General features: G+C 37.9%; 1 protein-coding gene across 7 annotated transcripts in view; it reads right to left on the bottom strand.

The window, feature by feature from the left end:
• The window catches only part of LOC131434544 (RING finger protein nhl-1), a 183,005-nt gene that overhangs the window by 64,549 nt on the left and 95,173 nt on the right, over positions 1–23,283 (bottom strand). For all 7 annotated transcript variants that reach the window (XM_058601360.1, XM_058601359.1, XM_058601353.1 and 4 more), the window contains one exon: positions 3,081–3,221. In XM_058601360.1, the coding sequence (XP_058457343.1) occupies positions 3,081–3,215 (135 nt within the window). In that variant the 5' untranslated portion in view covers positions 3,216–3,221. The remainder of the gene's footprint in view (positions 1–3,080; positions 3,222–23,283) is intronic.

The following is a 23,283-nucleotide window of genomic DNA, read 5'->3' on the forward strand; positions in this document are numbered from 1 at the left end:
GGATCTTGGATCTTGGATCTTGGATCTTGGATCTTGGATCTTGGATCTTGGATCTTGGATCTTGGATCTTGGATCTTGGATCTTGGATCTTGGATCTTGAATCTTGAATCTTGGATCTTGGATCTTGGATCTTGGATCTTGGATCTTGGATCTTGGATCTTGGATCTTGGATCTTGGATCTTGGATCTTGGATATTGGATCTTGGATCTTGGATCTTAGATCTTGGATCTTGCAACTCACATCTCACAACTCACAATTCAAAATTCCCTATTGACAATTCACAACTTGTAATGCACAATTTGCTTTAATACTCGCAACTTAAAACTCAAAAGTCACAAGTCCACAAGTCACAAGTCACAAGTCACAAGTCACAAGTCACAAGTCACAAGTCACAAGTCACAAGTCACAAGTCACAAGTCACAAGTCACAAGTCACAAGTCACAAGTCACAAGTCACAAGTCACAAGTCACAAGTCACAAGTCACAAGTCACAAGTCACAAGTCACAAGTCACAAGTCACAAGTCACAAGTCACAAGTCACAAGTCACAAGTCACAAGTCACAAGTCACAAGTCACAAGTCACAAGTCACAAGTCACAAGTCACAAGTCACAAGTCACAAGTCACAAATCACAAGTCATAAGTCACAAATAACAAATCACAAATCACAAATCACAAATCACAACTCACAACTCACAACTCACAACTCACAACTCACAACTCACAACTCACAAATCACAACTAACAACTCACAACTCACAACTCACAACTCACAACTCACAACTCACAACTCACAACTCACAACTCACAACTCACAACTCACAACTCACAACTCACAACTCACAACTCACAACTCACAACTCACAACTCACAACTCACAACTCACAACTCACAATTCACAATTCACAACTCACAACTCACAACTCACAATTCACGACTCTCAACTCACAAGTCACAACTCACAAGTCACAACTCACAAGTCACAAGTCACAAGTCACAAGTCACAAGTCACAAGTCACAAGTCACAAGTCACAAGTCACAAGTCACAAGTCACAAGTCACAAGTCACAAGTCACAAGTCACAAGTCACAAGTCACAAGTCACAAGTCACAAGTCACAAGTCACAAGTCACAAGTCACAAGTCACAAGTCACAAGTCACAAGTCACAAGTCACAAGTCACAAGTCACAAGTCACAAGTCACAAGTCACAAGTCACAAGTCACAAGTCACAAGTCACAAGTCACAAGTCACAAGTCACAAGTCACAAGTCACAAGTCACAAGTCACAAGTCACAAGTCACAAGTCACAAGTCACAAGTCACAAGTCACAAGTCACAAGTCACAAGTCACAAGTCACAAGTCACAAGTCACAAGTCACAAGTCACAAGTCACAAGTCACAAGTCACAAGTCACAAGTCACAAGTCACAAGTCACAAGTCACAAGTCACAAGTCACAAGTCACAAGTCACAAGTCACAAGTCACAAGTCACAAGTCACAAGTCACAAGTCACAAGTCACAAGTCACAAGTCACAAGTCACAAGTCACAAGTCACAAGTCACAAGTCACAAGTCACAAGTCACAAGTCACAAATCACAAGTCATAAGTCACAAATAACAAATCACAAATCACAAACCACAAATCACAACTCACAACTCACAACTCACAACTCACAACTCACAACTCACAACTCACAAATCACAACTAACAACTCACAACTCACAACTCACAACTCACAACTCACAACTCACAGCTCACAACTCACAACTCACAACTCAGAAATCAGAAATCAGAAATCAGAAATCAGAAATCAGAAATCAGAAATCAGAAATCAGAAATCAGAAATCAGAAATCAGAAATCAGAAATCAGAAATCAGAAATCAGAAATCAGAAATCAGAAATCAGAAATCAGAAATCAGAAATCAGAAATCAGAAATCAGAAATCAGAAATCAGAAATCAGAAATCAGAAATCAGAAATCAGAAATCAGAAATCAGAAATCAGAAATCAGAAATCAGAAATCAGAAATCAGAAATCAGAAATCAGAAATCAGAAATCAGAAATCAGAAATCAGAAATCAGAAATCAGAAATCAGAAATCAGAAATCAGAAATCAGAAATCAGAAATCAGAAATCAGAAATCAGAAATCAGAAATCAGAAATCAGAAATCAGAAATCAGAAATCAGAAATCAGAAATCAGAAATCAGAAATCAGAAATCAGAAATCAGAAATCAGAAATCAGAAATCAGAAATCAGAAATCAGAAATCAGAAATTTTGAAAAATCTTGGGGAATTTCGAACCTTTGGCAAATTGTGACAATTCTAGCAAATATCGATGTCGTTGTTTCGGTGCCGCAGTTTCTGATTTATCATGTTTTACTTCGTAACGTGGAATACTTAGACACTGTTGACACACAATTTACTTTAAAGATTTGGCTTTAATCAAAAATTTTGGAACCCAATATAGTTTTTAAAACACCATAACACTATTGGAATCTTAGTAATCACTTGATCATCGCAGAAAGCACAAAATACGTCTAATCGGCACGACTGCAAATGAAAATATGCTCTGACAGAAGTTCCATATAGATTGATGTCAGATGATGACAGATAAGACTAATGGTTCTGAAAAACTCTGCTTTCCCCTACGTTATCATAAAAAGATCAATCTATATGTAAGGATAGTAGTCATTCAGGGGTGTTACCAGTTTGTACTAACTGCATACGACTATCTAGAAGCTTTATGTTTCGTCTTCGACTCATTAGAGCATGGACAGTTTTTATTAAACTACTAACACAACTTTGAGGTTCAATAGAAACCTCAAAGCAGTATTATGAGTTGAAGATGATACGTAATACGAAAGAGTAGGCTAGCTTTCATAGAGAACGAAGTGTCCAACAATTGAGTAAATAAATTCGCATAGAGTTTCTGGTAGGTAAATAATACTTAAACAGGTTTCAGTTCAAACGAAGTAGAAATTCAACAGAAAAGATTTGCCAGTATCTGATTTTTCACGTCAATGGATGATCATTGGACGATTTGAATACTACCGTTTACTTCCTTAGTGACTTTTAACTTTTAACTCACCTGTCGTTTGACGTAGTCGATCAGCCCGTCCATGCACGGTTCCATGCAAAATGAGTGCTGACATGGCAGTAGCTTCGGATTGCGGTATCTGTCCAGACACACGCAACACGTTAAAAGTTGTTCAAATTGCTCCATCTTTCACTGCAACGAGGGAAAAAAGAAAGAAAAGTGGGGGTAGATGAATAGATGTAATAATAAAAATTCCTGAAGCAATATAAAATGAAAGTAATACAACATTAATTGATGCTTGGAATGTGAGTCAGAATTTTAACGGAGGCGACTTCGGGTCCGAGTCGACTGTTGCGCTTCATTACTTTTCCTGCACGAAGATGGAAATTAAGCGGTGGGGGATGAGGTAAGATTCTTCAACGACAGAGAATGACAGCATTAGGAACGGTGGAAAATGTCGGTGCTGAAGGAGGCGGCAGATGTGCAATAAAACAAAGTTTCACTTGTCAGACCCTCACAACATGAGAAGCGTTTTCCGTCACGTTCCGAGAGACGCTTGCGACAGACTTTCTTTCGAAAAACTCCCACTCCCACGTTGGACTCGGGCAGATGTTTCAGTTCATCGTTTCGCCAGTTTGTTAGATTAAACTGCCCTTCAACGGAGAGGGAAGAATATGATTCCTTAACCAGGTCTAACAACCATTCGGATATAATTGAATAATCGGAAACATCACCTTCACAGTGGAATGTTTCACTGAATGCCTCGCAACCGGTGCAAATTAAGTTTCGAAATTCGGGCCCCGGATTCCACACCCAGCTGGAGTGACACATGTCCGTCTGACGAAACGGTGAAAAGATGGAAAATATTTACAAATCCCCCCTGATAGCCACCACAGAAAAGGGGCCGTCGTCGTCGTTAAATCCTTGTCACTGCCACATTTTGCACTGTCTCTCCGTCATCCAATGTCGAGAAAGACATACACACACGACATTCATCACATTTCATGTACCTACATGAGGAATAGCACCGTGGCCGAAGTTGACGGCTTAAGCGCAATTCCGGAAGGGGGGGCTGGAACCGACCAGCGATCCAGAACACAACAATAGAACCATGACGCGTCAGTAAAGTGAAACCGATGTTCGCAAACAAACAGATTATGGTAAGCAGGTACTAGCTGTTGCTTGTTAGTTGTTTTAATCATCAACATTGGAAGCGGTTTTGTTGTAGGTATTCATTCCAACTGTCCGCACGCATTACAATAACAAGGGTTTCTGTTTCGACGTGGTTACAATTATGAATGGGCCGACCCGACAGGGAGTGGGAGGTCCTTTTCTTCCCCAAAAGGCAGATTTTGTATTCAGATAGATATGTAGTACACTTCAAATTGGTAGAATAGAATAATACAGATTGGACTAGTTTACGTTCCTAAAATAACCTGGCTATTGAAGAAACGAAAGGTGAAAATAGTAGAGAAAGAGAGCGTAGAATTGAAACAAAAACGAACGATTCAAATCTTACGCGAAGGATTTTTTGAACTGGTTTTTCATACAAAATGGTAGATTCGTTCTGATTTTGTGGTGAAATCTAGGCGACCCTGAAGTTCCCTGATTGCGGTAATATCGGGTTTCTGTCGGTATCTGAATTTGAATTTGAGTTGAATTTTTGGCATCAAAAGCTTTTCTGTCGACTGTCGCTGTGTAACGCAGCATGGATCTGACCGTCCGTAACAAACAAATAAAACATGCTTCGTTTGCAGTGGCAGTCACAAAATAACTTTGAATGCAAGAGAAACATTTGTTACGGAAAATCCGGTTAAGTTTTTATCCTGTTTTTGCATTCAAAGTTTTTCTGTTCGGTCCCTGCTGAAAAAATGTTGTTCGGTTTTTGCACTCAATGTTTTTATCCGGTTTTTGCATTAGAAAATTTTAAAACTTAAACGCACTTATCTGATTTTTGCATTCAGTGGTTAAAATCATATCCGGATCAAGAAAATGTGCCCAACAGCTTTTAACTCGATTAGATTTGGGGAGCAATTTGTAATTGCGGAATTAGAGTTCAAAATTTCATTATCAAATTAATTTCATTGATTTGAAGCGGAAAAATATTCAAAAACCTACGTCTTAAACATACTGTCCTTAGTCTTCAACGCCATCAGAATAATTTTCGTTTGTAAAATTCCGCTTCTTTCGATTAGAACAATATTTTGATTAATTCATATCAATCATACTATAATAATGTATATTTTTCAAAATAATTTTCTTCGATTCTTAAAAGAATAACCGAAATCGGTTTGTTTGAATGTCTACTGATAAAAACTATCAATTGGTGAAGATTTGAGGTCGATGAATTTTAAAATTTTCAACACACTTTACCATATATTTCCAGATCCGGAAGTCGGATCCGAATGAAATTCAGGAATTACATATGGGACCACAGGACCTTTCATTCGAAAATCGGTCGCGCCATCTATGACAAAAGTTAGAACACAAAACTTTCATTTTTTTTAACATTTCATTCCCTAACTCCGGAACAAAAAGTCGGATCGAAATAATATTCAGTAATTTTATATGGAATCACAAGACCTTCCATTTGAATCTAAGTTTGTGAAAATTGGTTGAGCCATCTCCGAGAAAAGTTAGTGCAAAAAAACGTTACTTACACATACGCACATACACACAAACAGAAATTTTGCGTACTCGACGAACTAAGTCGAATGGTATATGACACTGGTTCAAAAGTCGGTTTTCACAGTGATTGCATAACCTTTCTATATGAGAAAGACAAAAACAAAACAAGGAAACATGCCAAACACAGAATTCTTTAAAATGGCTTGGTGTCGGGATTAGAAGCAAGGATGGCTTTTATCGTATCAAAGAACGCTCACTAGCAACTCTTCACACGATTGTATCAGTGCCATCAAAGAGAGACTGATATCATCGCAACAACAAAAACCCGGCATGACTCATCTAACATAGAATAGACATCAGTGCGAGAGCGAATTTCTCTCGATGACATTTCTGAGAATCAAAGTTTAGCACGCTGCTGTGGGGATCCTCTCTGAAGCAACAAACGGTCGCCTCTTCTCGTTTCGCGATCCGATTCTATACAGGCAGTTGATAATTGCGATAGAATCATTCTACTATTGCCGCTTATTCTAACTATGTGCATTTACCCTTTGTATGAGTTGTGTCTATGAAAATGTATGTGAATGCTCCACACAAGGGTTTTGAAATATTGCAACCCAGTATGAGAATCATCAAGTTGAATCATCGATTCGATTTTCTGCGATAATTGTCAACCTGCGATTCTCTCTTGGTAAATTCCACACAGCGGCGATCATTATCAGACTGAATTTTTTTTTAAGGGCCGTGAAATACTCAAAGTATGAAGTGGAGGGAAGAATTGTAGAAAAATTCTCTCGCGGCTCAATATAGATAGCAATATAGCAGCTTCTGTCAAATTTTCGGCAATCACCAATACTGATTAGAAGTATCGTTTATTGAAGACAAAAAAGTTTCGCAATCAATTACTGAAGTAGAAATTAAAAAAATACAAATGTCTGATTAGATTAAATGGCTGTCACTTTCGGGTACGAAGATATAATGATATAAATGATGTAACTGACAAAAAGTAGCTGTCAAAACGCTTTTTTCCCATCTCCGCTAAATCTCTTCGGAGATGACTAAACCGATTTTAATTGGGTTGTGAACCAAGTTTGAAGATCACTTAGCTATCATTTCCGGTTTATTTTGTTTATTTTGGGAGCAGGGAAAAGCCCGATGAAGATGAAATTTGGTAATCTCTCTCTCCAGCAGGCATTAAACCTCCTCATCTTTTGTATCAACAGATTAGAATGATCCAACAGGTACAGAAACGTGGATTATAAATGAGCCGGAAATCGTTTTCATTGTATACAACAACATTTTTGTACGAAGTAGATTCGTAAAAGAAGTTTACGTTATTTGGGATTTGGTACGTAAAAAGAGTTATGTAGAAAGAGGTTACGTAAAATAAGTGTAAAAATTTTACATTTAAGGTTTGGGTGTACCCTGCATGTGAAACACATGAAGGAACAGCCTAATTAAATAGAGAACGCAAAATGTGTGTGTGTCTGTGTGTGTGTCTGTGTGTGTGTCTGTGTGTATGTGTGTCTGTGAGGGAATGTGTGTATGTAAAGTTATTTTTGCACTAACCGATTTTCACAAACTCGAAATTCAAATGAAAGGTCTTGTGGTTCCATACAAAATTCCTGAATATTATTTAGATCCGACTTCTGGTTTCGGAGCTATGGGGTAAAATGTGCAAAAAAAAATGAAAATAGGTGTTCTAACTTTTCTCATAAATGGCGCGACCGAGGTACAAAAGTAGGACGATTTTTTTATGACTGAATTGTTCGGAACAATTACTTAGCGTAACGAATATTGAAGACACTAATAATTTCTAACCGGATTATAAGTAACCATAGACAGTGCAAACTTTTATACATAATAAATATTTCATTTAAAAAGTGGAAACAATCAGTTAATCAAAGTGTCCCCGCTTTGCCTCTCCTTCCCGTACAATTAGTGAATTGAACATATCGAAATTCTTGCCAAGTAAAGAGCAATTGCCGGAAGTGTTGAATCATTATTTTGTTTTGCAAAAAAGTGCTTCTGAATTCGAATTCTCGTTGAAGCTTACGGAGAATATGTTCTGGGGTTTTAAGTGTCAAAAGGCAAAGAGCGCACAGGTCACGATAGCACAAATAGCGAAAAGGTTAAACGATAGTTGCCAAAACAATTCTGTTCGTCTACACGTCATGGGAAAGATTCAGAAGGTGAGAAAATGGGTTTCTCATGAGTTGAATTCTGCTACCGATCGTGAGATGAGAAAATAATTTATTTTGAGATTGCCAAGCACCGAAAATTAATAAATTAGATTAACTGGTACCTTTGGTAAAAGCATGACATGAACACAATTTAAACTGACACACTTCCGAATTAGCAGTGCAAAAATGCAACAAACCGATTATCCTCAACCTACACAATTTCACAATAATCGCTTGTTTATTACGACATTCATTGATGCATGAAGATATATTGAGACCGTTATAAACTTTTCGCAACGAATATTCGTTCATTCAGCGAATCTTCTCAAGTTGAGTACTTGAGCATCGTTGAGTGTTGCAATTCTGGAATTACAGGTAAATAACTCCTGAACGACTTCCATGGAAAACAAAAAATCGATAGCACTGAGCAACAACAGCAAATGGAGATGATGCTTGAAATCGCCGTCGAACGAATGCCACGTAGGATGAGAAACGTAGCAACGCGATTAGAGATGATACAGCACCGAGTTCAAGGCCTACTGAGTTCAGCTCGATCGGCAAGCATCAAAACCTGAAATCAAATTTGTGACATTCTTCATTCCACTCAAGGAGTAATCCTTCCGTCGTTTTCGTCATCGTCGTCATCGTTCGGGGATAGCAAAATGACAACGCTATCATGCGAACCGTGCATGACACAAACATCTCAATCGAAAATAACCATGAAAACATCGTTGCTGCTCACAACGGCTGCCACATGCGCTTACCCTTTGATGATGAGTGCCGTCTTGATGACATACCATTGTCGGAGTTTCCCGAAACGAACTGCGCGCCCAAATTGCTGTAGGTAGCTCTCCATTAAAATTACGTTCGCTAGGTACATATTCGTCATTTCGTGGCAGCGTTGCTGTGTTCGCAGTGTGTCCCAGAATGTGGATCAAAACCAAAAAAAAAAAACACACACACACACACAGTAAGGCTTACTCAACCCAAAGCACAAGGGCACTTCGACACCGAAAGAAAACGATGAAAATTCATACTATGAGTCAACCGTCGTCGCCGCTTTGAGACAATATCGAATCAAACCCGAAATCAGAGACGAACGAAAAAAAAAAATACATCACCTACTCGCAAACAGCCAACCGCCACCCAGTGGAAGGTAGGAACGATGTTTTCCTTTTCGCTTCCCTACCAACCAATCCACCCACAGGTTTTTTTTTGGCCCAGTTTCGTCGGGGAGCGGCTTTGTTACAGAGATTGATTACACATTCATAAACTTTTGATAACATTGCGATGCAAATCGGTTCGGTCTCCGAATAAGTACTGTTTGGCGCCTTCGCGGATAAAAATTATTATGCCACAAAAACTCACCGGGAAACTCGAGTCAGTGTGCGTGTGTGTGCGAAGGTGGGTGGGTTGAATTTTTGTTTTTTTCAGTGGAATTTTCTGCATTGACAAACGAAAATCAGACTAAAATAAACGGGGCCGTTGATGCTCGATTAAGGGAATATTATTTTATAAAGTTTTTATAGACAGGTTTCCGTTCGTGTTCGCGTTTCTTTGGAAGGAGGTGTAAAACCGAGTAAAGAAAACGCAACTCGAAAAGTATTGAATCAAGTTTATTATTTTGTGGCATTCGTAAAACGAGATTCAATGGTACAGAAGTCCCAAATAGAAATGGTTGTTTGTAGGGCAGCAGACTTAATCCGGCTGAAATTTATTACTTAGTTTTATCCACGGTCAAAAGGCGGGAAATGCGTTGGGCGTTGGGGAAAAATTTGCAGAAATGGGCCATTCCGCTTTTCGTGAAATGAAAAAGAATAAGTTTTCTCACGAAGTCATAGTTGCTGACGATACTTTTTTGCCCTACTAGTCAAAGTTAGCCTGCGTTAATAACCAGATTCTAAAAAAACATTATTAACAGCATCCTCACTCGATTCCGGAGTTACGACTTAATTAGTTTGTTAGGATATAAAATTCTTGACTAAGCCATCAATCGATATATGGATCAAATGTAAAAAGTAGTGCACAGGTAGTTTTCCGAAAAAAGTAGAGCTAATCTTCATCGATTTATTCTAATCTATTTAGGACGCAGAGCCATCTGGAACTAATTTTAGGTTTGATCAGTATCTAAAGAGAAAAACAGAAAAAAACGAATACAACCTTGTAATGAAAACAGCGCAAAATATTTACCACAGTTAGTTTTTAGGTTATGAAAATACACCATGACTAACAGTCCTAACGTCATAAAGTCATGCTTTGTTGTTATTTTTGCGTAACATATCCTACAGTAAAAGAATCAATGATTCATAATATGTTTTGCTCTGTTCTAAATGTTTTTAAGGCGTACAATCTTTGAATGTGAATCAAGAGCTTTTTGTTGCCGTTGTGACATTTTTCCGTTTTGCACGGAACGACCGAAATCAGCATTTTCGCGAAAAATTTAGTTGATTTGCTGATTTTAGTTAGTTATTTTTTGAGACAACTAAAAAAATCTTACTTTTGCTGAGCTAGATTTTTTATTCTCATTCCCTTAATAATAATAAAATATTTGTTGAAATGACTATTTTTTTTAGTTGAATTCACAAATTAAACGTACTGTCATTTCTTAGCTAAGGCACACTTCATATCCAGTCAACTAATTTTTTAGTTGAATTAAAGAAATATAATGTTGTTTTCAACCAATATGAATGGTTGAATTGGCTTCTGCAATCTGCAGCTATATGGCGCCCTGTCACCGAAACGGTAACACCTTAATGACTACTAGCCACTAGATGGCACACTACTGCCGAAAAAAATTCAGACGCGGTTGTCTTTTCTATATTGGCAGGTATAAATACGATGTTGTGTTGGAGAAAAAGACATAAACGAAACGTAAACATCTTTTTGAATTTTTTTTTCTTCTAAATCACTGTTTTCTTCATTCTCACTGAAAACTTTGAGCACACGGAAAATAAAAACCGAATACAAATAGTACACCGGACGGCGCAGCTCGGAAGGTTTGAAGATACAAAAAAACTTCATCACAATTAGAGTGAAACATTCGAAATTCACTTCACTGTTCCGCGTAAAAACATTATTACGCACAATCGTTTCAAGTGCGCACAAATTCTGAATAAATACGATTTCCACTAACAGTTTACGACATTTTTACATATCGGGTTAGAAATTTAAATAAAGATATATCGAACACATGCGAAAAACATCAAAACAATGTTCCAGCAGTTTCAATAAGACTGTCCTTTTTAGCTTTTTAATGGATTGTTTTGCTTTGACACTTCTCATGAGTTTTTGGCTAATAAACTTGTTAATAATACCCATTTCAGTTTTAGTTTTTTTGTGCTGTCCTTCAGTAATGATGGTAATAGATAAATAGAAACAAATTTTCTGATTTTAATAACAAAATCAGTTGTCAATGAGAATTTCGTGTTGGATTGAAATATTGCTGGTTTGAGTCCAGGATATTCACCAACTAAACACATTCTCTAAAACTAAGAGTTTTTTCAGCAAAGTAAATTCTCAATTTTAACTAATTTTATAGTTATTTTGGAAATTTTGTTGTTAAAATCAACTTATTCAAAAACAGTAATACGAATTAGGCGCAGAGCTAATTTCGGTCGTTCCGTGTGCGTATGTTTTTTCTCCGAACATACTTCTTCAAATGATATATTTGAATTCAATTAACTAAACTGAATGCAGCCTCATTCAAAGCTACTGTTAAGGGCTGAGGACAGTAACGTAAAGTGGTAGGATTTTTGCTATTTTCCCGTTTCAAATTAAATTTTCTTGGAAACGGTGCAGAATATAGAAAAACCCACCTGAAAATATCTTCGAAATTTAGTTGAGAATATTCTGTGACATTTTCAGAATGATTCATTGAGTTTAGCGGTCGTGTTGTATTTTTTTTTCTGGCTGAAGAACTGCTGAAAATTGGAACGCTCGGAAATCCATACCTCTATTTGTTCATCAAATATCTCGGCTTTGAAGGCTTGTATCATAAATCTACCGTGACAAAGTCTAGATAATTTAGTTTAGAAGCGATTAGTACATAAAAGCATATATGTTATCGCGATAAAAATAAAGTCTTGTATTTTTCTGTGAAATAAAGTCAGTTTCAATTCACCATTTTTTTCGCTTTGGTTTCCTGATAGCATTCTGAAAAGGAAAGAGAAATAAAATTGGCTCGACAAGGCTGCCAAACACACAAACATTTAATCTTTGTGAAAGTTGAATATTTTTTCATTGTTCATTAGAATCCATGTAATGTCCAACCCATACGATAGATTAATGTGATAAAACTTCACATCAAAATAATAACATGTATGCTGACAACCCGGTACAGTTTGCTCATATACGAGAGAGTACAAGAGAAATACGATGCGCAAAGGGAATTGAGCGAGCTACGTGGTCGATTTAAAACTCAACACGTGGCCCTCTGTCCTCAGACCTTAAGTCATCGATTGAGTTTAAAGATCAAACGCCAATCAATTCCGGTTCCGGAATTAATGACGTAACCGACAAAATGCGTTGTCTTTACCGCTCAATTTTCTCAGCGATGGCTTAACCGATTTGTACAATCTAAAGTTCGTTTGAAAGCTTGTTTTTATTATTTTGAGCAAGTTTAAACTAAAAGACAAAGAACGCACAGGTCAACCCAAAAAATTTGAAAAAGTCGAATTGCAGGTGTTGCTGAATGAAGAACACGCCGCTAAATGAGTTTGTCTGTTTTTGTAAGAAATCGTTAAAAAGATGGAGCAATTAAAAATTTTCTTATCGATTTGACACCTCTTGCTAAAAGTATCATCTCTAAACAAGCAGAGCCTCTACATTTCATTTTAGCGTCATTGTGCCTATCGTTGCGAAGATGGAGTCGCAAGAATAACAACAGCGTAAAAAGATTTCACGCACGCACCTTTAAAATCTGCATCTCTCTCTTCGTGTCATCGGCAGAAAGCATGAAATTGCATAATCTGCGGAATCGTGTTTTAAATCCGTACAACGAACTTAGAACTGTTGATCGGAAGGAAAAATGTGACCGAAATAGGTTCCCGTATAGTGAAAATGAGTAGTTTCAGCCTTCAAATGGAATCCAAACAGCTCTGTAAGAGATGTGGCAAAAACTGCATTTGAGTAAAACTTTCATACTTACCTTACCTAACAGCTATAGTCCTGGGGTGTCCTTTGCTGTATCAAGTATACGTCTCCACCAGGCCCGTGCGCAGGGGGGGGGGGCTTTGGGGGTTTTAACCCCCCCCCCCCATGAAGAATTTTTTTTAAATTAAGTTTCATGAACAATGGAGTACTTATTATATTAAAGTGCAAATAACTTGACAATTCATACTACGTTTTCAGAATTTTTTTACAGTTTCAATATTGTGGATGACGCAACTTTCTTTTTCAAATTTTGCGTGCCTGAAGTACCGACTACCACCGCTCTAAATAACGCGCATCTTTTCTCTAGAGTAAAGCCCAATACTTACATGCAGGGGAACTATTTCTTTTATCGTTTTCGCTAAAAAAGGTTCGACAAAATTGTCCCCCCCCCCCCCCCTTTAATGATTTCTGCGCACGAGCCTGTCATAATTCGTTTTACATTGTCAATATAGTGGACACCCTTGAAACCCTTGAAACCCCCCCCCCCATGGATGATTCCTGCGCACGGGCCTGGTCTCCACATAACTCGGTCCATGGCTGCTCGTCGCCAGCCACTCAAGGTACGGATGCTTCTGAGATCACCCTCCACTTGATCGATCCACCTTGCTCGCTGCGCTCCTCTTCTTCTTGTACCAGTCGGATTAGATTCAAGAACCATTTTCACTGGGCTGTCGTCCGACATCCTTATGACATGCCCAGCCCATCGTAGACGTCCGATTTCAGCTGTCCGTACGATGGGTGGTTTTCCTAGCAGCTGTTGCCATTCGTGATTCATACGCCGTCTTCACGTTCCGTCTTCCATCTGCACTCCGCCATAGATGGTCCTCAGCACCTTTCTTTCGAAAACACTGAGGGCGTGTTGGTCCTCTGCTAACATAGTCCAGGTCTCGTGGCCATAGAGAACAACCGGTCTAATTAGCGTTTTGTAGATGGTCAATTTCGTGCGGTGGCGTACTTTTCTCGATCGGAGGGTTTTTCTGAGTCCAAAGTACGCACGATTCCCTGCCAAAATACGTCTATGAATTTCTCTGCTGGTGTCATTATCGGCGGTCACCAGTGAGCCCAAATACACGAACTCGTCAACCACCTCGATATCGTCACCGTCTATGAATATTCGTGGTGACAGGCGTATTGTTTCTTCTCTAGAGCCTCTTCCTCTCATGTATTTTGTTTTCGACGCATTTATGGCCAGTCCGATACGCCTAGCTTCAGCTTTCAGTCCGATGTAGGTTTCCGTCATCTTCTCAAGGTTACGTGTTACAATATCAATATCGTCAGCGAAGCCAAAAAGTTGTACGGACTTTCGGAAGATCGTGCCACTCGTGTCGATTCTCGCTCTTCGAATCACATCTTCCAAGGCAATATTGAATAAGATGCAAGAGAGTCCATCACCTTGTCGTAGCCCTCTCCGAGATTCGAAGGAGCTCGAGAGCGTCCCAGAACTCGAACGTTGCACATCACTCTATCCATCGTTGCTTTGACCAATCGCGTCAGTTTATCCGGGAAACCGTACTCGTGCATATCTGCCATAGCTGTTCTCGATCGATTGTGTCGTTGTATTCACGTAAATCCCGTTTGGTAAGGCCCTACGAATTCCTTAGCTATTGGTGATAAACGACGGCAAAGGATTTGGGAGAGTACCTTATAGGCGGCGTTCAGCAATTTGATTGCGCGGTAATTGCAACAGTCTAGCTTATCGCCCTTTTTGTAGACGGGACATACCACTCCATCCATCTATTCCTGCGGTAGAATCTCCTCCTCCCAAATCCTAGAAATTATCCAGTGCAGCGCTCTAGCCAGTGCCTCTCCTCCATGTTTGAGCAGCTCGCCTGGCAACTGGTCATTGCCCGCGGCATTGTTGTTCCTCAACTTGCCGATCTCACTGCACCCAGATTGATTCCTGTGTCGTTCTCTGTATTTTGTGCTTCGCCATTCAGATGCTCGTCATAGTACTGCTTCCACCTGTCGATCACCTCACGTTCGTTTGTGAGAAGGTTACCACTGGTATCTCTGCACGTTTCGGCCTGTGGTGTGTAGCTAATAAAAATGTTTAGGTGAGTAAGCCAATTCTAATCGTCTTTTCGTCATGGAAAAGATCCAGAAGGTGGAAAAATGGGTTCCTCACAAGTCAAATTACAGATAGGGACAAACGTGTCGAGCGACATTTACTTTCACAGCAAGAAACAATTTTTGCTAATCCAAAGTGCAAATAATCGCGGTCGACATAACTTTGGAATTGAATCAAGCATTGCTCGTGAAATGACAAAAATTTTTCCCATGTCATGAGAAAGTCATTTTTCAGTACGACATCTTCTCTATCCATCAAACACTATTTTTCGCTCAAGCACTGAGTATGAGAGTGTATTTGATATTATATGATGATTTATATTGTGGCTGGTGTTTTAGAGTGTCTGTAACAAGATTCGGAGTGGCGAAATGGTAGCGCGTATGCACGGAATGCATAAGAACGCAGGTTCGAGTCCTGTCTCTGAGCTCTCTAATAAATCATCTTTTCTGTTGACTTTGATGTGGAACACATCGTTATTTTCTATATAGGGGTGCAAATTAGAAACTTAAAACGATTTGAAGCTTAAATTGACATGCTCTGATCTTATGTCATGCATGCTCGGATGAAATTCCATGTTATGTTGTTTCGCCTGAGAAATTGACTACTATCCCAGGGTAAATTTTGAGTGCTTAAGAATAATTTGTAATTTATATAAGATTAACTCGATGGATAATGAGAAAAAGTTTATCGCTTCAACCGAAATCACAGAATGGTAGATAACTTAATGCTATAAAAATAACTGCTTGCATACAAAACTTGAACACAAGCTTGGCGAAGAGAAGCTTAAATACCAAATCGTATCGCAAGTATGTACAAAGATATAATTGCACGATTCTGGAGTTACAGGGTGATGAGTTTTTAAAATTCAAACTGATATAGAAGATGACAATTCAAAAAAGATTAAAAGTTGGACTCAAATCTATTGCAATTCATTCGTCATATAAATTTATGGCCATACAAATCGTTTTGGATTATGCTGGTTCCTGAATACTGGTTCTGAAAGTACCGTAAATAATAACGACAAACTCCAAAGTTGACCTTATTTAATGTTCAATCGTTTGTCACACGTTTTGATTTAAATTCGATCCGTATTGCAGAATATTCATGATAAAAACACATGTGGATTGATAAAAAAAGTTATCATCTCACTCCTAGGTGGATTAAGCACGTTTTTTTTTTGAAAATTCTATACCTTTTGAAAAATCATCCTTTAGATTCAAACAAATTTTTTACTGCTTTTACTCGATCGCCATTAAAATGCTTTCGTCCAAACGAAGGTTAGAAGAACCTTATTGTAGCTCAGTTTACAGTTTATCCTCAAAGCGGTTATAGTTTTCTTCGCTTATTTTTTCAATTTTTTGCTATCTTTTTTAGCCCGGGTCACCGTTTGTGTACAATATTTCGATTTTTATCACACGGAACGACCGAAATTAGCTCTGCGCCTAATTCGTATTACTGTTTTTGAATTAGTTGATTTTAACAACAAAATTTCCAAAATAACTATAAAATTAGTTAAAATTGAGAATTTATTTGCTGAAAAAACTCTTATTTTTAGAGAATGTGTTTAGTTGGCGAATATTCTGGACACAAACCAGCAATATCTCAATCCAACACGAAATTCTCATTGACAACTAATTTTGTTTTTGAAATCAGAAAATTTGTTTCTATTTATCTATCACCAGTTTATTAGCCACAAAATTCATGAGAAGTGTCGAAACAAAACAATCCAATAAAAAGCTAAAAGGGACAGTCTTGTTGAAACTGCTTGCAAATTGTTTAGATGTTTTATGCATGTGTTACGATATATCCATATATAAATTTCTAAACCGGTATGTAAAAATGACGTAAACTGTTAGTGGAAAGTGTATTTATTCAGAATTTGTGCGCATTTTAAGCGATTGTGCGTAATAATGTTTTTACGCGGAATAGTGAATTGAGTTTCGAATGATGCACTCTAATTGTACAAGTCAAATGATGTATTTTGTATCTTCCAACCTTCCGGGCCACGCCGTTCGATGTACTACTTGTATTCGGTTTTTATTTTCCAAGTGCTCAAAGTTTTCAGTGAGAGAGTCGATTTCGCGAAGTCGAATGAAGAAAACAGCGATTTAGAAGAAAAATGTTCAAAAAGAAGTTTATGTTTCGCTTATGTGTTATTCTCCAATACAACATCGTATTTATACCTGCCAATATAGAAAAGACAACCGCGACTGAAATTTTTTTCGTTTGTAGTGTGCCATCTAGTGGCTAGTAGTCATTACGGTGCGTTATTTCGGCGACAGAGCGCCATATAGCTGCAAATTGCAGAAACCAATTCAACCGTTTATGTTGGTTGAAAACAACGTTTTATTTCTCTAATTCAACTAAAAAATCAGTTGAATGGATATGAAGTGTGCCTTAGCTAAGAAATGACAATTGGTGAATTCAACTAAAAAAAATAGCCATTTCAATAAATATTTTATTATTATCAAGAAAATTAGAATTAAAAAAACTAAATTAGCAAAAGTAAGATTTTTTTAGTCGTCTCAAAAAATAACTAACTAAAATCAGAAAATCAACTAATTTTTTCGCCAAAATGCTGATATCGGTCTTTCCGTGCAGCTTCCAACGGTGAAGCTATTGGAAAAGAGCTGACGAGGTGTCGATCAGAAATGAGATTTCATGAAAAAATCCCCGCAGAGACAGGACTTGAACCCGAAACTTTTCCTATCCGGGGAATAATTAGCAAAACGACTTCCGGTAAAAGAAATGTGTAAACAACATGCATCCAAATTGACAGCCCAAGTAGCAAATGTAACTTATTAATCTTTCAAGATGTTTTACAATTGATTTAGAAATGTTATTTATGTTAGATATGTTCAGAAAGATTTTTAAATATTTTAAAATTGGTTGTGCAACTTATCACTGTTAAGTTTCACAATACTACCGAAAAAATCACTGTAGAACAAGTTTAAGTACATCTAAAACAATTGTGCAGTAAATCACTAACTTGTTAATGTTTCACTAGAAGCTCTACAAAAAATTTCACATCGTCATGTAAAACGGGAGTAACTATAATTATGCAACTTATCCAAAACTTTTCAAACGGCTGTGATAATTGAACCGGACACAATATGCTTGATAACGTTGCTGTAAAAAATATATTTCTGCAGAGTCCGCATTGTTTTTGCAGCCTCGTGAATTTTTAGATCAGTGTGCGCAGTTTTCTTCAGTTTTAGGAAAACATTGATATAAAATTCAAAACTGCAAACATGAGATTATTATCATTATCATACGCAATGAAAACAAAAATCAATCAGATAGTTGGTATTCGGCTTTCATCTCGCGAAAATAAGCAGACCTGACATCACTTTTTAAAGATATTGAACGAAAAGTTAATTTCATCATAATTACTCCCATAGTTATATATTACCGCTTGTGCAACTTGTTTTTGCAACTCCAGCACACGGACTTACCAAAATAATACCTACATTGCGTATCACAAAAGTCGGGTCCGCTAAGATGAATGACTATACTGTATTGTTGTTTAATTCAACTAGAAGATTTAAACTGATAAAAAAAAACAAAACGTGGAGCATTTCTTTTCGAAAAATTAACATGTTAATGTTTCCTGTTATTTAGATAATATATGTCATTACGTTGGGTGAACCATTTTCTATTCAACTCACTGTTACCATCGATGCCATATTGGAAAATATTCAGGAAAAATTCATTTCGAGATTTTGCAGGTTTAATTACTTATTAACTTGATCAAAATCATCTGAGTATTTTAAAGAATGTTTGAATACACGTATTTTAAACACCATTCCGACGATTCTCATTAAAAATAATAGACTGTTATTTTCACAGAATATTGTGTACAATCATCAAAACACGTTAATTCAAAGGCGTTTGAAAATATCGGGCGTACGAATACATGTTTCACCATAAAAATGCAGTTCGTTGTCGATTTTTCATTTACCAAAACACAAAAGATTAATTCTACAATATGTAGCATTATCATTTTTCATGTGCAGATTATTTTACAAGATCCACGTTTCTGTTGAGAGCAGTTGTATTGAAAATCAAATGTGAAACTTATTTTTTTGAAATTGTGATTGTTATGTATCTGCAAACGTCATTCCATTTCTTGTTTACATTACGTAGTAGATTGCACGAGTTTCACCATTGTTTTTTCGCTGATTTTATTACTGCCTTTTTCATGGGATCGACGCATGAGTTTTAGTATCAGTTGCACAATCGTTGTGAATAAATGTTCTTAATAACGGATGAACTTGAAAGTATGTTGCACAACACATAAAAATTGCGCTTTTTCCATAACACAACAGTTACAAGAATAGTGATAAAAGCTAACTTGATAAATTGCACAATCAGTAGAAAAATACAGGACAGCAACTAAACATGCTACTTGGGAGATTCTGAATTATTGCAAAATAGCATTGTTGAATGCATCCGTACTTTTTGGGATCGTGTTTTGAAAAAATAGCTCAGATTTAATTTTGTCCATCATCTTTATCGGGTGAACGAGGAAAAAATCGATAAATGGAAATGGTTTTTGGGTCCATGCTCGCGATATGAGCACTGCAGATGGTCGGGCTTCGGGTATTTGTACTCGAAACCCGACCCAGTGCCAAACCCGTCGGGTTCAGGTATAGATATGTTTGTCGTGTTCGGGTCGGGTACGGGTTAAAAAATTTAGTCGGGATTCGGGATTTTTTCTGGATTTCGGGACTTTTTCCGGGTTCGGATCGGGTACGGATAAACATTTTTAATTGTTTATCGAGTACGGATCGGGTTCTGGTTTGCAAAAATGCTCACCCAACCATCTTTAATAAGAACATACTGCTAAGATTGAAGACAGCTTTTCATCGACCATGCAAGATACGATAACAAAGGTATTTTGGCCACTTCATATATTTCACCTAACAAACTTTATGGATTTAATCGAAGAGAAGTAACCCATGTTGCATCAATTTCAAGCTAATCACATTAAATTACCTTGTGCGGAAGGGGTTTTTCAAAGATATTACAACAATTGGTGGATATTTTTACAAAGTGGGCAAAAATAAAATCAATCCTAAAGTGGGCCAAAATACCTCTGTTACCCTATAAATCGGGTTGATTGCCTTTTGAAATGAATTCGATCTATCCCAAGATGTTTAAATTGGTGCAATAGTTCCAGGGATTGAAGAAGGTGAGAAATTTGGAGTTCTGCCTACCAGGAAAACTTTTTAATTTTGCTATCACATTCCACTGTCTAGTTTTATTGTTAAAACAATCTTTCGTTTAAGTATTGACTATTCCAGAATATTACTCTTTAGCAGTCGTCTATCGTACTGCAACCTGGGTGTGATTTCCGGAAGTCCGACAACTTGCCGGGTGAGATTCGTGCAGGTGGCAACCCTACACTTGAAGTCAACTGAAAATCGCGTCCCAAAATCCCTTAAATGTAATGGAGTAATCGATACCAGAACATTATCGTTATTGTTAACGTTAAGTTGGTCGGTAGGTCGTTTAAGGACCCTTCGCCTATAAGTAAGAATTAGAAGTGGATTACATTTATTTAATTCCTTTCAACGATCGGATAGTGGCAGTTGGACGTCAGCAAGTATACCAACAATCTGCGTAGCTTTGTAAAAGGACCGAAAGTCTTGAGCCCGTGTCGTTGGAAATGAATTACAATCGGATTACATGGTGTACGAAATCAAACCAGGCAAGTTCGCGTCGCGGCTAGGCGGAATATAAACGAAACTATGAATACTGGTTGGTGGGTGGCAAAGCTTAGCTGTGAGTTTATGTTTATTTTTCGTCATCCACGACGCGCGATGGACTGATAATAATCATCATCGGCAGCAGCAGCAGCAGCAGCAGCAGCAACAATGACAACAAGGACAACAACTAAAATAACAACAACAACAACACCAACCGAGGATGTGGGTGGAACAATATGGGCTCAGTTGAGTGCTGCGGGGGATCTCCTTACTGGATCCTTAGCGAAATACAAAAGCAAACTTCCGAGATTTCGGAAGCGGACGCCTGTGGCGGCCGTGCGGGGGGAAAACATAATAAGATCGTTTATTGTATTAGTGAGCGTTGAACGAATCAGAAACGTGATGGAATTTACATTCGATTATCTGGGAGACTATGTCGGGATTTTCGTATTCCGAAAACGCACGAGATTCAAGCTCGTGTGTGCGTGCGTGTTGTTTGTTTGTTTGTTTGTTCTTAGATCAACAATATTTTAACCTATCGAAAGCGGCGACCTTGCTGGTGACGCCTAAATAGCGGCTTGATCCGTCGAGAATTTGCTGAATTTGCTATGGCAGAAGCTAAAATAATCGAATTATTTAGTAGGACCAATTCGGCACAGCAGTGATTTCGAATGAATAAAATCATCGTCGTCAGACGGCAAAGCGGTGCTAGCGGTGAAGTGTCACTAATTTTCGAAATCTTATTTGACTGCTGCTGGTGCTGGCTGCTCATCACAAACAACCGAAGCGGGAAAATTCATTTCGGATTTTCTATTTGTTTTCTGATTTAGGATTACTGAGATTGTAAGTCCACATAGCAGTACGGGTCTGGCCTTTGGTGAAGATTAGAAGCGAGAAACCATCATTCACTTACGTATACCTACTCTGGTTTAGAAACACCCAAAACACTGGATGCCTATGCTATTTCCAGACACTGCGCGTGTGTCAGGTCAGCACCCAGCTGACATTGAAAAGATCAATATTTACGCAAAATTCTAATTTGGTTGTTCTCATATTGATCGTGTCATACGTGTGGCATCAACAAACGCACTCGCAGTCGATTGGTTGATTGGTAAGTCGATCGGACCGAACGACCGACCGACCGACCGACCAGCCGACCTTCGTGTTGGTGAAAACTATTTTTGGCCAAAAAATGAATGGCGACCGAATGAGCCACTGGATGGATGTGATGCAGAGCAAGAATGAAATGAGATATAATTAGCCAGTGCCAGGTTAGTGGGAAACTCATCTGAGATGGTCGAATATAGAACTGATTCCGAAAGGATCAGCAAAATTAGTTCCGATTTAGCACTAAAACAAATATTTTTCTTTTTTCTCGTTTACTGACCCTTTGGACGATGGTCATCGAATTGAATGGCGATTTTCCGATTACATGAGAAACAAAAACTTTCACTCCGAAGTTGACTCGGATCAAACAAGAGCCAGCTAATTAGGTCAGCTTTCAGTTGCTGACACTGCTGCTAGTTTTCGGTACGGTATTTTTGCAGTAAGCCAGAGTAGTTGCAAAGCCGGAAACAACAAACTGAAATAAGCTTTCTGTGTGATTCTGGGATACTGGATGAAATACTCACATTCTCTTCACTTAAGCTCAAGTAACTAAAAATCTATTTAAGGCTTGTTCCCCTGAATAATTAAATCTCTGGAAACACTTCACAAACGCCTGAAAAATTTCTTTCATATTGGTATAGAGCGAATGGAGTCCATGTTGTATTGAAAGAGGCAACCTAACTGCCCGGAGTTGTGACCTAGCGAGTGATATTGGGCTCTCACAACAAAAACAACAAGCAACAACTATAAAATAATCTTGATAATCTTGGCCAAAAGCAGTTAAACCGGTTACAGAGAAGTCAGCACATATTTTCATGGCTAAAGAAAACTTAAAAAGTTCGTTATTTCTTCATGCCGCTTAATTAAGTAACTGTAACTAGTTGAAGACAACTAATAATTCACAAATAAATGAATGAAAAATGCATTTTTAGTTAGCCTAAGTAGCTGTTTGTAGCTTTAACATTAAACTCACAGATGATATAACATGAAACAACAACTACGGGGTTCTTTTTGTAGCAGTTTCTAACAGCTCCATAAAGAAATTTTTTTTTCGTCGTGAAAACGCCTTTGCCAATTTTATGCTGTATAAGAATGGGTAGAACTTAATCGTGAATATCTATTGTTGTGTTTAAGGTAGCAACATAGTTTTGCTCCATACCATGAAAAATATGTTCAGCAATTTATGACAAAATTTTCAGTAGTATGAGATAACCACAAACAACATAAAATTTAAAGTTATCTGAAATGTTTGGTATGAACGAGCGTTAAGGTGACAATCAGTGCGAAAAAAAGGTGCGCAAAACTTCAGATATATGAATTGAACAAATCATCGCACAAAGCGTATCGTTCAAAACCGTCATATGTTTTGCCCTGACAGCCAATCAATGAAACGGTTTTGTAAAGTTTGG

The sequence above is a fragment of the Malaya genurostris genome, chromosome 3 (genome assembly GCF_030247185.1).
Source record: "Malaya genurostris strain Urasoe2022 chromosome 3, Malgen_1.1, whole genome shotgun sequence".
Lineage (NCBI taxonomy): Eukaryota > Metazoa > Arthropoda > Insecta > Diptera > Culicidae > Malaya > Malaya genurostris.